The sequence below is a fragment of the Pocillopora damicornis genome, chromosome 2 (genome assembly GCF_964200805.1).
Source record: "Pocillopora damicornis chromosome 2, jaPocDami1.2, whole genome shotgun sequence".
NCBI classification, from domain to species: domain Eukaryota; kingdom Metazoa; phylum Cnidaria; class Anthozoa; order Scleractinia; family Pocilloporidae; genus Pocillopora; species Pocillopora damicornis.
In genome coordinates this window covers 8,777,604-8,796,968 of record NC_142671.1, presented here as the reverse complement: position 1 = coordinate 8,796,968, position 19,365 = coordinate 8,777,604, and the positions used below count along the sequence as shown (strand labels likewise).

Sequence of the window (19,365 nt, the reverse complement as noted above, 5' to 3'; positions counted from 1 at the left end):
AGGCCGTAGGCCGAGGGCAGCATTTTCAAGACCGAGGTCACAGTTTTTCACCATACGGACCGACCCTTAGCCGGTAAATAACATATTTATTGTTTTTAAACTTGACGAAATTCTTTCCGAGAGAACCCGAATGACTTATGGCCGTAAATACGGCAAGATCTTCCATAAACTGAACAATTTTTGAGTGAGTAAATGGTAGTTAAAATAGCACCCTACTTACACAATCTAAATGGCTAACACCCACATAATCTAAATTTAGATCAATGGGTTCAAGCCGTCTCAAATGATCATCTAAGTCTTCCCAGTAGCTCATTAAATATGCATAAACATTTCGACCAATCAACTCCCTTCACTTCGGATGCGTAGGGGGGGAAACCTTTACCGATTGGAATAGTTACGAACTCGCTAGCTTTTCTTGGTTTGGAAGTTCAGGTATTATCGGCTTTGTCGTGCACTTTTGGCGCTTCTTCGTTACTATGACCGACAAGGATACAAGTAGAGCTCGCAAAAGAACATATAATAAAATAAGCGATGTACAAAGGTCAAAACTACAAGAATATTATGACGGCGGCATGAAAACATGCGGTTCTGATAATACGGAAAAAATTGGAGTGGCAGCCGAGGAAACTGGGCTGACTATTGATCAAGTAAAGGTAAGATATTTTTTAGTTGGACTGAAACACTACCATGTTTCATGTATGTGGAATACCCCGCCACTTATTTGCATCTCGTTGAATAATAATAGCGATCATTATGGTGAGTGCTTCTTTCTTCAAAGCACACCGACATATGTAAATGATGTAGCGGTATATTGTCCTATAGAATTAATTCCCTTACTCTGTGTGCTGCATAAACGAATCTTTTTAAAGGATTGATTCTTAAACAGAATTTCATCCGTCATATACCGAGGTCAAGGAAGTTAACTGTACGATTGTACTATTCATAATGAGGCCTTGTGGTAATTATTTCCCTCGTTAATTAAAGTAGGCTTACTTTTTTTTTTGAAAACAATTGCTTTATGCAGTTTTATGCTCGAAAATACGCTTGCAGTGTGCAGTATAATCAATGATCAAGAATATGCCGGTAAAAGAAGATATGTGTTTACTCATCCGTTATTATAAATTTAAGAATATATATTGTGTTACCATTACAAATATTGAGAGCTAACCGCAAGCAACCTTAGTTAAAAGTGGGCTCTGTAGGCCAACAGAAGAGCTAGTTAGGCCAACCTGAGTGCTCTGAGGCTAACCAGAGTACAGGTTTGGCTAATTGGAGCTGAAAAGTAGGCTAACCAAAGTGTTAATAATAGGTAACCCATAGCTAACGATCGAATCCTGGTTCGAAGTTTAGGTATCCTCAATCTAGAGCTGTTAAATGTTATAATCACATTATCCATTCGACATACATGTACATACCAAGAATATCTACCTTTATTGATTTGTTGCCAGCCAATCATTCTGTACTGGATTGAAAATTTGCTCTGTATACAAGCTCAGAGTTTCTGTGAGCAGCTTGCATGGGTATTATAGGGTCAGGCCCTGCCAGGGGTTCCCTGTGTTGCTTGTCTGAATTTAAAAACCTACGGTTATTATTATTTTGTCTTTATTTCTCCACCTTGTTGTTGTTGTCAGAATTTTGGTGAACAAGATCTTAATTTTTTTCATACTTTCATATATATGCCACAGCTACTTTTCGGACCATGTCCCCTGTAGGAATTTACCCTGGCTGGGCCTCTATAGGGCCAGCCAGTGAAAGAGAGCAAAAAGGGAAGGGTTTCTATTGTAGCTTAAGGCATTTTGAAAAACTCTATTTTAATGTGGTACATTTATGTAGAAATGGATTGGAAATGCCAGACAAAAGGAAAAGATAAATTCTGGAGTACAAGCAGCTCCAAAGCCAATTAAGATCCCAACTGGTTCACGTGGCTCACACTCCTACAACATGTTCTGTTCAGAGTATTTCAAGTCAGGTGAGAACCCTGATAATGTTTTCAAACACTAAGGACAGATTATTTACATGCATTATAACTATTATAGACCATGGCTAAAATATAGGGTAACATTAGAGGTGTACAGTCCTGGGGCATGGGTGTGCAAATCCCCCCCCCCCCCAGTTTAAAAATTTTTCAAAGTCCAAAGGTGCCCATACGCCTATGGGTATCATTAATAAACCTCTACTAGTCTATTATTTCTAAGTAATGAATATTGTGGTTTTCTCTGCTAACTGTGCCTGCTGGACATTTATTTTATTTTGGTGCCAGGATACCAGATTTAAATCAATAATGGACAGTGGTCTTGTTAAACTGTGTCTAAACCCAGGGGGGGTACTTGCAGGGGTGGGGGTCTGACAGAGCTCTATATTGCAACCCAAAAGGGTTTTCATCTTCCGCTACTTTTAACCTTTGACACCATAATAGAGTTGTTGATTAATTTATTTTCATTTTTAGTTGATGCAATATCTTTGATTGCCGAGGAAACTGAAAATCATGCAGTGACATTGTAATAATCAAACCAATTGAATTGATATTCAGTGGAAATGAAAGCTTTAATTTTTTTTTGCTAGATGAGTGCAAGAAATTGTCCTTGGCTCAAAAGAACGAAGAAGCTGCCAAGAAATGGCGTGACATGACATCTGCAGAAAAAGATGCGTTCAAAGGAAAAGCAGAAAGTTTAAAGGCCCCTGATGTTTCAGAGCTTAGTGAGGCTCAAAAATCTAAATTGATATCAGTTCACAGAAAAAATCTTCTAAATGAGGTAAAGGTTTCAATCACTTTATGAAATAATCTCCAGCCAAGCTCAATTCCGATTAGGTAGCATAAACCATGCAAATTCAGAATAACTTAAAACTTTATCAAAAGTGGATGAGTAATTTCTAATTATCGTACTCTGTGGGAATTAATGCAACATGCGGATGTTTGTGTCCTTTTGAGTAATCCTCGTGCCACATTTTACTTTTTCATCTGCTTCAGATCATGTTTCTAGAAGACTTGGGCTGTGAATCTTCTCTGATTTTTCAAGACACTTCAGGCCAAGTGTACAACTTTGGATCAAGTGCAGGTTTCTCTTTCTTATGCCTGAATCCTGACATCAACATCAAATTCCGAGACCACTTTGGTATATATTATTACTTTGAATTAGTAATATTATAAACATTGAAAGTGTTCTATTGATTTGTTGGCATGCAACTGTATTAGCAGATGTTTATATAGTTTATACTATAAAGTGTGTCATCCAATTGACGAGATTATTCATGATTGTAAATAAGGTGAATACATCATCAAAATAGACCTGAAACTACATAGTACCTCTGTATTTATTTATTTAGCTTGCACCAATGAGAGGTACACATACAAAGATGTACAACAGCTATTCAATTCCAAATACAGTAAGTTTAAGAATATACATATTATTCACTATAGTACAGATGTTAACATGTAATTGTTGTCATCATCATCGTCATCATCATCATCATCATCATTATTATTATTAGCTATGATAATAACAACAAAGCTGATGATGTCCATAACAAAATCCTCAAACCTGATTGGTTCTGAACAGCGAATATTTGATCCTTAATCTGAATACTGTAATAAGAAAACTGTCCAATTTGGCCTGTGTGATTACAGCTGCTTTTAACTGGACAGGTCAAATCTGACAATTATGCAGCCAATACAAATCCAGTAGAAAATGCCACTAGCTAATGAAATTGAATTACTTATTCTTACCTTGTGTCTCACATTTTGGCAAAGAAAGTGTCATATGGGACATGTGGAAATGGTCAATAAGACTTACTGTCATACATTTCAGGGGTTATCAGGCTCATTACTTGCTCAATTACTTCCTGAATTGTACTCCACTCAGTGCTATTATCATTACCAATCAATGTTTCTCTTTCTCTTGCACAATAGGTGAAGCAATAAAGAAACCAGGCAGCAGGGTGCCGTATCTACGTGGGGGTTTTACAGTAGAAAATCTCCCAGATGGCATTTTCTTTAAGAAACCCTTCCATTATGGCACTAAACAACTCCAGGCCATAATGGAGAAAAAAAGCGAAATTAAATTCGTGATTACCAGTAATGCAAATGTAAACTTGCAAAGCAACAGGGATTTTATTCCCTCTCCAACTCAGCCTGAAACAGTAGTCACTCTTCTGTCCAGGATAGTGGACAGACAATGTGCAGAAAGGGTAGTTAGACTGTCTGACAAGATTAAAGAACAAGATGTGGAGGTTGTGGAGTTGAGACTTGACCAGGAAGAGAGACTAGGATTAAATGAATATAGTTTTTATTTTGAAGATGATGCATGGCTTGCTGTTGGTGCTAATATTCAACACTCCACAGAAGCACAAGGGCTTATTGTCCCAGTGTTTACTGAGTCAGAAGATGAGAAATTCTGGCTTTTCTACACTATCCAGAATCCATCAAAACTAGTCAAAGCTTCATTTACTTACAAGATAAAAGGGTATTGGCTTGACTTACAAGGCCAATCCAACTACAAATTACTGAACAATCATCAGGATTATGTTACTATTGCCAACTTGATCAAAAATGGACCCTATGGACCATTATATTTTTTGCAGGGGATGGAAATTTCAGATGACCAGTATTTTAATATACCTGAAGTATTTAACAATGCAATATTTGCTGCCTTAAGAAGTAGCACTATTATTTAAAATTTAACAATATGTACTTTTCAATTTAATATACCTTTTCTAAGAACCTGTTGGAAAGCCAATTTTATAGCCAGCTGACATACAGAGAATCCTAAATTGTAGTTCTTAAATTGTTACTATTATTAAACTATAGATAATGATTAGCCTAGAAGTTTGTTTGCTAATTTGTTGATCATTTTCAGTGGTCCAAGTGGTGTGTCTACAAATGAATACAAAATCCAGTATAAAGTACTTTTATTACCTATTACAATAGGCTACATGCCTGTCATACTTTCTAACAAAGACCACTTGTAGAAGCTTGATTGTACAAAGAAAACCAGAAACATTTTTGCCATTTTTGTGTACTAATGATAAGTACTTTTCAGAATCTTTGCCAATATTGTGTACTTTTGGTAGGTGGTAATCAAAGCGTCGTCCAACCCAGGTACATCCCTGTAGTGGACAACATCTAATGGGCCTCTTGGTTTTGCTGAAAATATAGGAAAAATGCAATGTGTCAAAATGAGCATGAATTGAAAAAAGTCAAGAATGCTGTGTACAGTAGAGAAAACACTCATCTATGTAACTACAATGAACACAATCCTCTGAAAAACAGAACTGAACAATAAGAAATGTAATAAAATACCTATTTTCCTGATTTCCTTTGGCCTTTCCCTGATTCTTTTCACTCTTTAGCTCCTCAACTTCACTCTTACTCAGCTTATGTGCATGTTTTAAATGGTTGGAAAGATTATTGTATTCTTTCTGGCAAATCTGGAAATAAAATTATAGAAAAATAGATATGTGAATATTTCATTTTGGATCATCATGACTGCTTAGCTTGTTATTGCAAAATGACAGCTAGTTGAGATCATCCTTAGATAGGCCAAGCATCAGCATATGACCTGCAAATATCTCTCTACAAAGAATGATTTATTCATATGTAACATTGTTTTGTGCAAATAACATTCCAGATGCCCATACACAGCTGTGCTCATAAATATTCCAGCAATGCTGCAGATTGTTTCCCAGAGTTTTCAGAGTCATTTGACCCACCCTTATCAGAAAAGAATAGAAGATCTAACCAGTATATGCAGAAGTCGAACATGTTTTTCAGTTATTTTAATACCCTGGTGAGTTTTTTAGCCTGGGTTTCTAACATGAAATTTCCCACATGCACTGTCGTCTAGCCTATACTCCACCAACTGCGCCAACTGTACTGGATGGTGGTTGGATAAGGGTGGTGAGATATTATGGGATACAATTCTAAAAAACCGTCTTAGGCTGAAAGAGCAGGTGAAAATTAGTTAAAAGAAAATTAAAATAGGCTGGGTTGGAATATAGGAATAATGCTTAACAGGTTCCTAAACGGACATAGTTTGACGCTCCTCTGGTTTGCAGATTTAATGAATTTAACCGAAGAAGTTACGATTCATAGACCCAACGTTTCTACACTCCTGTCTAGTGCCTTCATCAGGGGTGATCTAAACGCTGCAACAAGAGGTCCTTTTACATGATCACTAATTAGGTTTCTAAACTTCAGAGATTTAAAATTATTTGTTTGGAAATTTGAAGTCATGGTGCTGGAGAAAATGGCACACTCTCCACTCAGTGACTTTACATTAGGCCTTTTATGTTTCTTAACGTTAAGAAGGGGGTCATGTGAAGGCCAACTAGCTGCAAAGGGGCCAATGATCCAAAAGAAGGGGAAACAGTTATGCAATCATAAAACACATGCAAGAATGCACCAGGATAAAATAATGATAGGACTAATTTATCACAAAATGTCATGATATATTAGTGTCTTGCAGATCAGTTACTCATGCCTTACCCATGCTAGTCTGCCTTTCGCTTTGGTAAATTGATCTGCACATTGTTTTGCTCACCTTTGTCCAATAATTTTAAAAAGTATTTTCTTATCGTATGAACAAATGGGCCAATATCAACATCTTAAAGGTAGTTCTTGATGTCATTCTCACACCACTGTACAGACTCCACCACCTCCAGGGTTTGAATCCTTTTGAGTACTAAGATGGGTGTATTTTGTTTACATTTATAAATCATAGTGCTACATTCATTCTATATAGGTGTAGATTATATGTAGGAGCCTATTACTTTATGAACCAGATGGTGGAGTTGACCTAAAATTTTATATTTCATGCTTCATACAATGGCAAGCTTAGCTCATCCTCTCTCAGTTAATTGGCATTTTCTCGATGCACCTTTCAACATAAAGCCCAAGAAGAAGAGGGGTGTCTGGCTAGCCATGGAAATTTGACTATGAGGGCAGTCCCCAAGGTAGGTATTTTGATTTTTTGTAATGTCCCCGGGGTGCATGGGGAATTTTGGCACTTCGTTATAAATGACCACACTCACTTACCCCAGTGTAGGGATTTTGATATTTTTTACCAATTTCGGTATCCAGACTGGGGTGGCCTATTTGAAAATTATTTGGACAGAAAATATCAAAATCCCCAAACCTTGCTTAACCCCTCCTCCTGACCCCGTCTAGTGCATAACATTGAAAGCTGCATACTCACACTGCAGGGATATTTATAAAGTTTTTTCCTCAGTCGTTTCTTCCGCTGTGGTGGCTTTGGCGGGTTATGATCATTCAAATGACTTAAAATGCTTTCGGCCTCGTTGGACATCTTCATCTCTATCAATTCCATTGACATTCCTGTACGAATTGAGGTTGTCGACTCCACGTTTCGGATCTCATGGAAATGGCAAACAAGGTTTTCCATTAAACCGAGAAAGTGGCTTCTTTGCGTTAATCCAATATCCTTTGCCACTTTCTTTTCTTGGCGAATTTGAACAACAAGATCGCTTGGGTCGTATCCGTTTTCAAAGTGGAAATACATTTCAAAGGGCGCAAAGAGCAGCGTAAGTTCGTGACCTCGCTTCCTGTGGCTTGTGTGGGGGTCTGGTTCCCAGTCCATTGATGTTAGAGGTAAACTGCTCTAGCATTCCTCAGCCTTCGATCCGAATCTTTCAGTTCGGAAATGTAGTTTACAGATATGCCACGCACAACACGTTTTGCGTTTTTTTTTTCCAGTTACAATGGATAAAAAAAAAATGAATCGCAGTGTCTCAGTGTCTCAGTGCGTCACCATCCCGTCTCTTTTTCCTCGCCTCCCCCTTCTCCCGCCTCCCACGTCTCACGCCTTAACTCCCCCCCCCCCCGACCCTACCTAGACAAAATGTTGCTACGTTTGGTACTTTGATCGACGGAAAAACATGGCTTCTCCTCGATGTAATGGAGAAGTTTCATATTATCATGGTGCAAGGACATCAGCACTCATTGTGCTAATTTCGTTAAAAGAATTTAGAAAAAGTTCACATGGTTAGCCAACCCACAGTAAATGGCTGTTATGATATCTTTTGGCTGTTATGATATCTTTTGGCAGAAACATGGATTCACCTTCAAATATAATCTTTAAAAATATCCGTCCGTATACACAATTGTAAACACTGATGAGGAATACGGTAGTTTAATGCTATAACGAAATCATGTGCTAAACCTGACTACTGGACTATCTAGAAAAGGACAAAAAAAAGACCTTTAGAACAATTTTAGGAAGAAACTAGTCGATAAAACAATTACTTAACATTAATTTCGTCAGGATAATGATATTTTAAGAAATATTTTAGTATCATCGAGGTTGGACGACGATCGACGTCGCGTGTGACTTGTGGTTCATTTGCTACTTGATGTACAGTGACAGTACAACACAACTTAACGAATAAAGCGAAGATCTAGAGTTAGCAATTGAATGCGTTAAACCACTGCGCAATATGCAGGACACTTTTGCAGAGTAGCACTGACTGCCTGTTTACCATTTCAACAACACAATCCGTTAAATCGCCTGAAATAATTACAACTTATAACTTTTTCTCAGTAATTCCGGCACGTGCTAATTCCGTTACGGGTGTGTCAATTTCGTTATGGCCTCACGAAGGACGTATACTGATATATTTTACTTGATATCATACAAAACAGAAATTTGAAATTATGTGGCTCATATTCACTATTTCATGGATGCCACCAAGATATGTATTGCCTAAACACTTTCAAGACAGATTTGTTAGGAACATGTATATATATATATGCTCAGTCAATGTGACTGCGTTCATAAGAGGCACTGTATAGTAAGGTTACACAATGAGATCCATTGCCATCTAAGAATGAAAGGTGGTATATGGGTATATCTGCATGGCCATTTTTGTTGGACGGGTGATGGTTAAGCATGCAACGCTCAAAAAGCGTCACCTCAGTTCAGTAAGGATGGTCCGAATTGACAATGTACAGAAGAACAACGACCAAATTCAGTATTTGGCTTATCAACTAGAGTATTCAAACCTAAGTTATAAAGTGCCTTATATATGCGATAATTATAATACGGAGTTTATAAAGATATTCGAGGCACCCACCCCATACTTGCTAATATCTATTTATCTATCATTCCTTTTGGTACAGATGGACAAAGATGACTAATGTTTTTGTTCGACAATGGTGGACCTCTCAAAATTGATAACGGTGACTCATGGTCCGACATCTGTTCCACGCCTACAATTGTACCTCCAGTGAACTCCAATCCATACAAACATGATTTTCAATAATACAGAGTTTGTATGGGAGTCTAATATAACGGAGTTTTGACTAGGTGGGTTAGTACAGCTGTCCACTTACGAGTGTCCGTTGAGGGAGCTTCGGCACCGATTAGCATATAAAATACGCCGTCTACACATGCTACGTATAATCCTAATAACGTAAAAACTGCTACAAATCACCACCGAGATGAAATTTGCCATCGGTGAGAATTTATTAAAACATATTGTGATGATTGGCCAGTCAGTATAATCCTACACAATGTATTGATATTTGTTGGGTTTTCCGAGAAGTTTACCCGCTATTGGCGCGCGCACATAAACAAAACAGAGGCTGTTTCTGTATGGTTTTGGCAAGCGCCAGAGACAAAATGAGTTTTATTCATTATCAGATAATTCGCTGTCTGATGTCAGTTCCAACACAAAGGCCTCATCGTCCACAACTTCCTCCATCATCGATTCGTCTGATTTCTCGTCATCTAGAGGATAGTCGATGCCACTCAAATTAGCATAGGTTTTTGCTACCTCAGCATGACCAATAGGTTTAGGGGAATCCAAGATACCACCCCATAAAAGCAGCAGCGAGGAAATGTGATTACAAAGAATCATCCGTTTCTTTTTAAGACAAGCTATCACTCCTGCATTAAGAGGGTTATCAGTGTAAGGCAGATACGCATCCACTGATTCGTCTATAAGCCTGATTTCGTTTTGGAGAAAAGAGACAAGGCGATTCATTTCCTCCTTCAACAGTTCAAGCTCTTCCTGACACCTGTTGTGTAAGCAGAAAAGGTCAATTATCTGCCTCCTAACAAGAGCAGGAACGGTGTCCCCTTCCTCTTGGACTTCAGAGTAAATGCTGCTCATAGGATCCTTAGCATCGTCATAAAGAATTTGGGGTACATCATTGGGAAGATACCCATTTATTTCGGACAAAGTTTTGTGAATGGACTTGACGACTTTGTCGATCTGCTTTGAGAGCTTTATGGCAATTGCTTGGCCATCTGAAAATTAAAAAGTTCATAATAACTAAAAACGCAATTCAGTGACAGTTTTACGGATTAGACGGAAAAATGTAAATGTGTAAGACTTGAGAACTGGGAAAATTTAGCCCTCATACCCCTACTCAAATAATCCCAGTACAATGCCTAGAGTCGCAGTTAAAAACAACGGGCATACGCAGCAACATAACGACGGAATTACTGCAGACCATGATCACCAAAATACACATACTACTAAATATTTTACATAGCAGTTTCTTCAGTTTATTACCAGCATATTTTCGCTTCAATTCCACCAAGAAACATCTTTCGGATGCCATGCAATGTAAACTCAACAAGAGTTCGCTCTTTCTCTTCTCGTAGAGACGTGACTTAACGGTTACAAACACACGAGACAGATCGGACCATCTTTCTCTGATGTGATGCTTCTTTTCCATGGCTACTATGGCCTTCTCGTTCCTATGTACAATAAATGTAAGTAAGTTATTAAGTAAGTTTATTATTTGTTTTTAATTTCGGCACCCTTAATTCCCTGTCTGCAGAACCTGATTATTCCAGTCGTTGCTGCAAGGAAGGAATTTGCATATTTATGACTTACCGTTTGATTTTCTTTTCAACATCTTTTACTTTCCCTTGATCTTCATCTTGTACACAGCTCAATTCATTTCTGAAAAAAAAATTTAAATGGGTGGAGATACGTACACAATATGTTCAGTTTAATACTTAGTAATTATATTTGCTAGGGTGGAAAGAAAGGGGAGTACGAATACTATATTTATATTATTGTGAAAACAGGTTTTTGCCTTCACAAATAAACGGACGGACGGGGGACAACCCGATAAACTTCTTCTGGGAAAAAGGCTTTCCTGGGGGCACTCGCTGGCTGCGGGAAGGCCGGAATCTATTACGGCTGTTGACTATCCTCGAGACAATGACTAACAACGACAAAGTTGGCTCCAAAGTGGATTTATTAAATATCGCTGAGCTGACTGGTTTTTTACCTGACTTGACCAGACTGGGTTTGACCGAAGAAAGCTCTACAAAACAGCTCTATTTAAGCCGAGGTCACAAAGGATCAGGTAATGCCATGAATCAACTAAAGGATCAGTTTCACGTAGTCCACTACAACGATTGGTTAGGTAGGAATTTCGCCTTTTACAAGTTTAATCGCTTTCGAAAAGCTCAGGTACTCGCTAATGTAAGTCATGAATAATTTGGTAGGTGGTACTTCCACACACTATATACCTGAGTTTTTTAGACATGAGGAGCAAGCTGACATATGATTCGTCCCACTGCAGTATTAATCCTGTGACAGATTAATAATATATTAGTGAATACAAAAAAAACTGTTCTCCCTAATGATTGTTAACAAATGCTGAGGAATAAAACTACCGTGTTCTTTTGGTTTCAGTGCTTCAACTTCTTCCTTTTGCCACTCTTGTATCACATCATCATCACAATCTAGTACAGGTAAATACAAGTATAATTTGCAATAATCATATAGCATGCATGTAAGTCATTGTGCTGTTTTTCAATGCAATGAGTAAAAAAAAAAAAAGTTTTAAAATGTATACCTGGAAGTTTTTCAGTGAGTTCCTTAAGCTTTGCACTGACATCCTATAGAAGAATTTCTGCCCTTGCAAACTTTGCTTTTAGACTAAAACCTGTGAACATTAAAAGGAATCAGTTTGATGTGTACTAATAAGACTAGTCAACCTCGAGTTACATCTGTACATACATTGCACATGTCCATATTGAAAAAATGAAGAATTGCAACTACGACAGAAAACACAGGGTAGATAAAGCTGTCCAGCTAAAGTACTGGTCAATAGTTGACATCCCTTTTACTTTTCAGCAAAACCCACAGAAATGTGAAAGTTATGTGTTCAATAAAATTAACCATACCAAATTTGTGATACAAATGTTGGGCATAGTGAAGAAGCCCATCAGTCAAAACATCTGTCCTTTTGTGAGCACTCATTTCTTTAGTGACAGAGGAAAACCTTCTCAGAAAGGACCATAACCTTTCCACCCCTTCACCATCTGTCAATCCAGTTCCCTTGATCCTTCTTGGACTGTAGTGGATCTACAGACAATCATATTGAAGATAAAACCATTATTGAAGATAAAAGCATTAATATGGCATGGACCTTGCATCAGATATTTAGCAAATACATGTACTAGCCTGCAGTGCAGGCAGATTTTAGCAGTGTGAATGAATATTTCCAACTTGAGTGTTCAAAGCACCATCTTGAATTAGGAAAACAGTGGAGAGTTGGAGCATGAGACCTCCTCACGCATTGTAATTTTGCCCCAACTTTCCAGTAAAACAAACACTCAAAAGATGACAACCACCAAAACCACCTGCACTGCAGGCTATATACTTAAAATTTTAATTTTCATTCTAGGTAAAATTAACCTCGAGTAAAGGCTCACTGGTTAGTGGTCATTTCCAAAGCTGATAGGCTTATGTAGGGTGGCCACTCTTTTATAAGGAACATGTACATGTGCTTAAATATTTCACCTTGCTTGCTTAGCAGACCCTTGCAGATCATTTGCTTTCAATTTTAGAAACTGCTGTCAAATTTCAGATCCCACACTGCTCACCGGGCATTGGTAGGTAAGTATGGGATGTGTATGATTACAACTGTATTTAACCAATGTTGAGGTATTGCCACACATTTTTTCACATTGCCACAAGGCCATTTACTGTTAAACTGATATATACTAACCTGGCATGATGCCTTGTGCCCATAGCAATGGAATATGGGTATGGCAACATCAACACCTTCCAAGAGGCTTTCCTGAGATGAACACTAATACATATAATCATGTACATGTAAATGAAAATTGTGTCAGTAGTAATAAACTATTCTGAAGTTAAGATGTGATCCTCACAGATATTCATGCAATTTAAATGTAAGCAATAATGGGAATTAAACCAAACACAAAGAAGAAAAGAATCTGGCCCCACTGGGATTTGAGCCCATGACATTGTCATTGCAATGCTCTACCCACTGAACTATGAACCCCCATATGTTGGGAGCGAGCCAGTACCCATGAAAGGAAGTGATGAAACAGACAATGGAATTACGTCAGTTGCAAAAATGACATTTTATTTGATTAAGCCAATTGCTCAAAATTCAGTAAATAACTCTGATGATTACATCTTCATTTCCTTTCCACAATTCACATAATTCCAGTCTGTTCCAATAAATTATTTTATTTCATCCCAAATTTAATAGAAAATACTTTGGACAATTCCACATAATTAAATGCCACTTTAGATTACCATTTAGCCTCCTGCACATCCATGTTCAAAAAATTTAGTTACCTTCAAGTGGTGTGCTAATAGACAAGCAATGTCATACATGATGATTACTCTGTTTCTGGTGCTCTCATTAAGACTTCTAAGCCTCTTAAGCTCATAAACAGAGTATGATATTCTGTAGAGAGAAAAGATTGTTGAAAAGGTGAATCAATAACCAATTTTTTCTTTTAATATATCTTTTTAGACAAAACTAAGACAAATTGAACATATTTCCTATAATATGACATTCAAATTAATAACAAAGTTATACAATGGTGATGCTAATAGTGTAAAGAATCATAGGATGCACCTGTATTGTATATACAAGTGTGCCAATTGTCAGCTTGACAAATTCATAATAATGGCTCTATCATGTAACTCTCTAACAGACAATACATATAGGATTGGGCACAACATTAGGTAAAATGTATTTACATACTCCATACCTTTCACCATGCTTTATGTTATGGAATCCTTTGGGAAAGTCATGTCTGCATACTCGCCCAAAGACACCTTTCTCGTCAAAGAGTTTGTTTTTGCCTTTTGATCTTAAAGCTGAAAGAACCTCTCCAGCATGGAACTTACTGCAGTTCTGTGAAAAAAAAAGGGACAAAAACAGAAAATCTTGAATTTAAAGGGCCAAAAGGAAAATCATACAGTTATCAAATTAATATTTATGCCATAATGTATGAGCATTGCATTATGTTAAGTACAGACCTGTTCCATGTCTGCTCCAGCTTTGCCATAACTGTTGACAAAATTGTCAACATCATCCTGGTCTGCAAATAGGAGTGTTCCATGTTTGGGTGTTCCTAAATTATGCCCTTTGTCCTTCTTTCTGCACAGTCCAAAGCACCCATCCATGCTTTCAATGAGAACACCATCATCCTGTTCAAAAGAGAGGGGAAAAGAGAAAAATAGATATAAAAAAGAACAGCAACAACAACATAAAATTATTACTGCAGAACTACAGTGCAAGCTACTATTCAGAACAAATTGCAATGTATAGTTACCCTTGGACATATAGGACACCAAGCTCCATTGTACAAACTTCCATTGTACTTTGTACAATGCCTGTACTGATACATGAAATACCTTCATGTGAAAACAACAAAATGTCAATCAGGACTTTCCTAAAGAAAGTCAGTAAATGTACATGTACAACAAGAAAGATGTTTTGTAAATTAATGCAAATGGAATCTTGACCTTAAAGCAAACAGTCAATGTATCTTTGAATCATATGAACACAAAAGCGTGAGTTTGAGATCTATATTAGCTGGGGGACTAGATAATAAATAAATGAATAAAATAATAATATAAATAAGCACTTGTAAATCATGTGACTACCTCTACTACTACTAATAATAATAATATTAATAATACTAATATAACAAGAACAACAACAATAATAATAGTAAAAATAATATTAATTCTAATATCAATAATACCTTAGAAGACATTGTACATCCACAAATTAGCAGCTCTGATATTCTCAACCTATATGCAAACATACCTGAATTCTTCAAAGCATTCTGAATTAAGGATACTGTAAATTGAGCTCACCTAAAAAAAAACATACCATTCAACCAGAATCAATCAATTAAAAAAAGTCATGTCATGTCTCAAAAAGACTGTTTGTGAGCAAACCTACATGTGTTGGCTGTAGCTGAGGATTGAGTTCTGTGATCACTTCAGTGATGTTTAGCAGGGACACTTGACAATGAAGAAAGACCTTCTCCACAAACTCCATCAGTTTGAAGCTGAATCCTGTGGTGGGATTTGCTGGTGACCCTGGCCAGAACTGGCATTTCAAGAGTGTGATAGCATGCGGCTCACAATCACACACTTGTACATATTTGAGGTGATGATTTCCTGACATTCATAGAAAAGTAAATGAACAACTTAAGAAGTTAAGTAAACAAAATGAAAAAAAACATTACATACAGCTTTAAATACCTCTTACTTTGTTGAGGGCTGTATAGACACCTTATTAACCAAGTGCAAGGGCCATACTAAGAGAATATTGGCCCAAGGTCTTGACAGTACAAACCAAGTGCAGCAAGGTCTGTACAGAAAAGTCCAAGGACCAATATTCTCCCAGCATGACAGAAAAGATTCTTACAGATAGATGCAAGCCAAGTTTATTGTTTCTCTTTGGCAAGCCATTAAAAAACTTAATTGCATGTGGGATCATTCAGGACATTACCTGGTCCAATACTTAGAAAATATTGGACAGGCAATGGAGCAATCTGATTGTTTGATTTTAGTTACTGGCCCTGACATGTTGAGAGAATTTAAATCGTATCATTATCATTAAGATCATTAGCGTTCTTGATTTTAGGCAAGCGGCAAGAAAAAGTGAAAAAGGAACAGATAAAATTGAAAAAGAACGCTTCGTTTTTAAACCATTCTAGTATTCTCCAACCACTATAAATGAAATGAACTGACCTGAGGCATCCAGAAGTCTGAACAGCTTTACTGCTGCGGTTCTGCACGTATGGCCATAGCTAACAGTTGCCTCGTCTGCATACAAAGGAGAAAATACCCCATCCTATTAAAATAAAGAAAGCAAGATATGTTACACTAAAAGTAGCTAGAATACAACTGGCCCCAAAATATTCATACACACCTTCCATTGCTCAAGTACATGAAACTTGTTTCGATTGACATGTAGAGCTCGAGCACATCCAACACAAAAGTACTGGCGAGGGCCACAGTACTCACATCTTGTTGTAGCGATACTCTTTTGACAGTTCACACAGTTCACATTGTCTGGGAGATGCTGTTCTTCAATGTACGAATTCAGCAACTTTTCCCGTACCTTTTCCCAGTTAGCAGAGATACTCAAAACGCGATTTTGCTGTTGAGTTGAGAGGTTCTGCTTATCGAGATCGCCAAGAGGGACATCTTGTTCTACTGGACTGTTGGTGTCCTGACTATTTTCCTCCGTACTCTTATGAGGCTGCTTCCCAAGATCCACTCTCAGCGGAATCGATACGGTGGTTTTCTTTCCATCGCGCCCAATATTCTTCACATCTAAGAAAACGGGCTTTAACCGACGCATTTCGTGGCGATCACCTTGGCTCGTCCACCGAAGAGTGAAGGATCAGATTGGTCGAAATGTTTATGCATATCTAATGAGCTACTGGGAAGACTTAGATGATCATTTAGGACGGCTTTAACCCAATGATCTAAATTTAGATTACATGGGTGTTAGCCATTTAGATTGTGTAAGTAGGGTGAAAATAGAGGTGATGCAAATTTAAGAGAGATACCTCAGCGAAACATTTTCATTTCCGTAACGATAAAGGTGATTTAAAAGGCTTCCAAACAAACTTTGAAACATTATTTTTACAAGTATCTGTCACAATCTGACACCTGTCAATTAGAGAGCGCGCAAGAAAAAAAAATCGTAGGAACATTTGAAAACCAACAGAACTAGTTTGGCAAGGCCTGTCACGACAATGTTTTCTTAAAAATCAGTTAATGATCTAACGGAAAGTATTATTTACTCTCATCGACCATTCATTCATGTACGATGATTTACCTCTGTTCATTAAGTAAACGGCGAGGAAAGTAATTGTGAGTAAATTCAATTTTTTATTTTGAAGTTGTGAGAGTTTGCTCGTTTGTTTGCTGTAATGGCGTGTTGAACTCTGATCTTTCCTTCACAAAAACTAAATTCGAACGGCACACTCCAAAGAGACACAAGGGAATTTAATGCAGCCTTTTCTCAATTCCTTCAATTTCTGTTGTGCAATTTAAGGTACAAATGTCCAAATTGAACGGAATTGGAAAGACTCACCAGGAGCGTATATTTGTTGTAGAACTTAAATTAAAACTTCGCTCGCTTTTTTTTTACTATGAACAAATTGCTCGAGAAAATTCAGATATGAAATGAATGAAAGTTCCATCGTTCAGTTTAACTGTAACCAAATACCTCACGTTTCAACTTTCTGGGTACTTTTTGTGAACGATTAAAATTAATTGCAGACGGTTTTTAGGCCGCTTGTCAACCAACGTAATGACACTATTGTTTATACACAAATTCATTCTGAAACCAATATTTTTCTGTCAACCAAAGTGATTTGATAGAGAGAAAAGGGAGGATTCATAAGTTATTTATCGGCTTGAGGTAGTGACCGACGTGTTTGCTTAAAAATACTGCCGAGCCGGAAAACGAGGTATATTTATGAAAAATGACAACGAAAGTTGGGATGTACTCGGCGACTCACGAAAGCGTTACCGTGGCCCGTGGGCAGAGATAGGAAAATACTGACCGGGTAAAGAACCAATCAGATTGCAAGATTCGTTACCGTGCCCTCTAAAAAAACAATAATGTGTGATATGACGTGTTGCGGTGTTCCTTCTCATGATATGGTGTGCCAGAGAGCAACAGCGAAATGAATGAATGAACGAAGAAATAATGAAACTAAATGGTAAATTTAGAATTTTTGTTTCAAAATTTTGTGCATTAGAAACTACTTTATATTTGATTTGTTCTTTTTTAGCAGTTTTCTTCATCAATTTGTTTCTCTTGATATTTAAATTTTAAGTCTTGATGAACTTAAGGTTTCATATACATTTATTAGAACTTAGGTACTATCTAATAACACCAGCAAATCTTTATTCTTCTTGCATGCTCTTTGTTGAAATTTATATTTTTGAACATTTGCTTTAATTATCTTTGTTTTTCCCCAATCCTGGTCCCCCTGTTAATGAAAGCGCTTGCCTTGTAGCTTATTTAGAAAATTGTTGGTCGGAAAGGTGAGTGACATCAACATTATTAATTAAGATTTAGCACTTCTGAGTTTTATATTTGAAGGAAGGATGTTTAAATCATTCTTCAAAACTAAGGAATTCTTAGATGTAATTCATCACTTACAGCTTTTTAAGCTTCTTTAGACCTTTGAAAAGTCCTCGGGGCAGATTTTTAATTTCGTTGTTTGACAGATCCCTGAAAGCAATCGTTTATTTCATGAATCGCAACAGAAACAGATCCTGCTTAGCCCGGGGAATAGTGAAACCAAGTGCTCTTTGTCTAATGGGTAAGACTGATTACTTTCGAGGCCAAGCTAAAAAGCAGACGTTTGCATTACTTTTGGTCATTGCTTTGACCTGGATACGTTTAAGAATTGATAAGTTAAGAGGCAAAAAGAAACCTATGCTCGTTATGGCTAAGAAGGTAACGAAAATTGACCTGCCAGCCCCCAAAGTTACTGTTAGTAAATACGTTGTTGATGATATTCAAACTGGGCACTGGGCTCTTTTACATTTGCAACAGGGTTTGGAGAGGTAGAGGGGGGAGGGCTTCAGAGGCTCACGCTTTCTCCCCCCCCCCCCCCTTCACTGCATTTAATAGATTGATAGTTTCCTAACATCTGAGTGTCGATTGATTTGTTTTAATGCGTATTTCATCATGATTTTTTTCCAAATTTTAAGGAAATAAAACCGAAGAACTAAGCCTTTTTCTTAAGTCAGAATGGCATGTTACAATATTTGTAGTGTACATATTTGTAGTGTACATATTTGTTCATGGTGTTATTTAAGAATAACAATTTTATTTCCCCTTTCCATTTTCAGTCAGTCTTACTTGACAAATTACGACTTTTCAGGAGGTAGAAATGTAAGATCAAAGGGCTTTTAGATTTAATCTTCAACGCATTCACTCACAGGTCATCTAAACTGATTAAATCTGTGAACAGTTGTGGGGTTAGCTTCTTCAGTTTGTTGTTACGCAACCACCTGTAAGAGTGGCAAGAGAATCAAAGGATATCCAGACAAATAAACACACTG

At 37.3% G+C, this 19,365-nt stretch overlaps 3 protein-coding genes across 7 annotated transcripts in view; 1 reads left to right on the top strand and 2 right to left on the bottom strand.

The window, feature by feature from the left end:
- The window catches only part of LOC149049776 (uncharacterized), a 180,470-nt gene extending 163,656 nt beyond the window's left edge, over positions 1 to 16,814 (bottom strand). The window contains exons 1-13 of one of the 3 annotated variants that reach the window (XM_089195307.1): positions 16,199 to 16,814; positions 16,018 to 16,120; positions 15,221 to 15,441; positions 15,083 to 15,132; positions 14,583 to 14,664; positions 14,287 to 14,457; positions 14,016 to 14,161; positions 13,594 to 13,705; positions 12,992 to 13,075; positions 12,165 to 12,345; positions 11,834 to 11,923; positions 11,652 to 11,720; positions 11,505 to 11,565 (exon numbers count right to left, since the gene is read on the bottom strand). In XM_089195307.1, the coding sequence (XP_089051433.1) occupies positions 11,877 to 11,923; positions 12,165 to 12,345; positions 12,992 to 13,075; positions 13,594 to 13,705; positions 14,016 to 14,161; positions 14,287 to 14,457; positions 14,583 to 14,664; positions 15,083 to 15,132; positions 15,221 to 15,441; positions 16,018 to 16,120; positions 16,199 to 16,633 (1,632 nt within the window). In that variant the 5' untranslated portion in view covers positions 16,634 to 16,814 and the 3' untranslated portion in view covers positions 11,505 to 11,565; positions 11,652 to 11,720; positions 11,834 to 11,876. Of the gene's footprint in view, positions 1 to 11,504; positions 11,566 to 11,651; positions 11,721 to 11,833; positions 11,924 to 12,164; positions 12,346 to 12,991; positions 13,076 to 13,593; positions 13,706 to 14,015; positions 14,162 to 14,286; positions 14,458 to 14,582; positions 14,665 to 15,082; positions 15,133 to 15,220; positions 15,442 to 16,017; positions 16,121 to 16,198 lie in introns of those variants that run through there. The other 2 variants (XM_089195309.1, XM_089195308.1) reach the window with 2 other exon arrangements.
- LOC149049778 (uncharacterized) lies at positions 208 to 5,308 on the top strand. Of its 3 annotated transcripts, none has more exons than XM_089195311.1 (6): positions 208 to 653; positions 1,834 to 1,969; positions 2,563 to 2,753; positions 2,969 to 3,113; positions 3,325 to 3,384; positions 3,908 to 5,308. In XM_089195311.1, the coding sequence occupies exons 1-6, from the start codon at positions 477 to 479 to the stop codon at positions 4,669 to 4,671; spliced, it is 1,473 nt and encodes a 490-aa protein (XP_089051437.1). In that variant the 5' UTR covers positions 208 to 476; the 3' UTR covers positions 4,672 to 5,308. The 3 variants fall into 3 exon arrangements, with proteins under 3 accessions (XP_089051437.1, XP_089051438.1, XP_089051439.1); XM_089195313.1 differs by having other exon boundaries at positions 511 to 1,309; XM_089195312.1 differs by lacking the exon at positions 3,325 to 3,384.
- Positions 9,458 to 11,645, bottom strand: LOC149049777 (uncharacterized). The gene is made up of 4 exons (XM_089195316.1): positions 11,505 to 11,645; positions 10,858 to 10,926; positions 10,531 to 10,718; positions 9,458 to 10,262 (listed from the first exon to the last, which is right to left on the bottom strand). Exons 1-4 carry the CDS (start codon positions 11,519 to 11,521, stop codon positions 9,640 to 9,642), a joined length of 897 nt encoding a protein of 298 aa, XP_089051442.1. The 5' UTR covers positions 11,522 to 11,645; the 3' UTR covers positions 9,458 to 9,639.
- Positions 16,815 to 19,365: the final 2,551 nt, after the last annotated feature.

Excerpts from the sequence above, each read along its gene's own strand:
- LOC149049778 (XM_089195311.1), top strand. The coding sequence starts at position 477 with ATGACCGACAAGGATACAAGTAGAGCTCGCAAAAGAACATATAATAAA. Across the intron at positions 1,970-2,562 it reads TTCAGAGTATTTCAAGTCAG|ATGAGTGCAAGAAATTGTCC; the intron begins GTGAGAACCCTG and ends TTTTTTTGCTAG. Across the intron at positions 3,114-3,324 it reads CAAATTCCGAGACCACTTTG|CTTGCACCAATGAGAGGTAC; the intron begins GTATATATTATT and ends TTATTTATTTAG.
- LOC149049777 (XM_089195316.1), bottom strand. Across the intron at positions 10,719-10,857 it reads GTTGAAAAGAAAATCAAACG|GAACGAGAAGGCCATAGTAG; the intron begins GTAAGTCATAAA and ends TATTGTACATAG. Across the intron at positions 10,263-10,530 it reads ATTGAAGCGAAAATATGCTG|ATGGCCAAGCAATTGCCATA; the intron begins GTAATAAACTGA and ends TTTAATTTTCAG.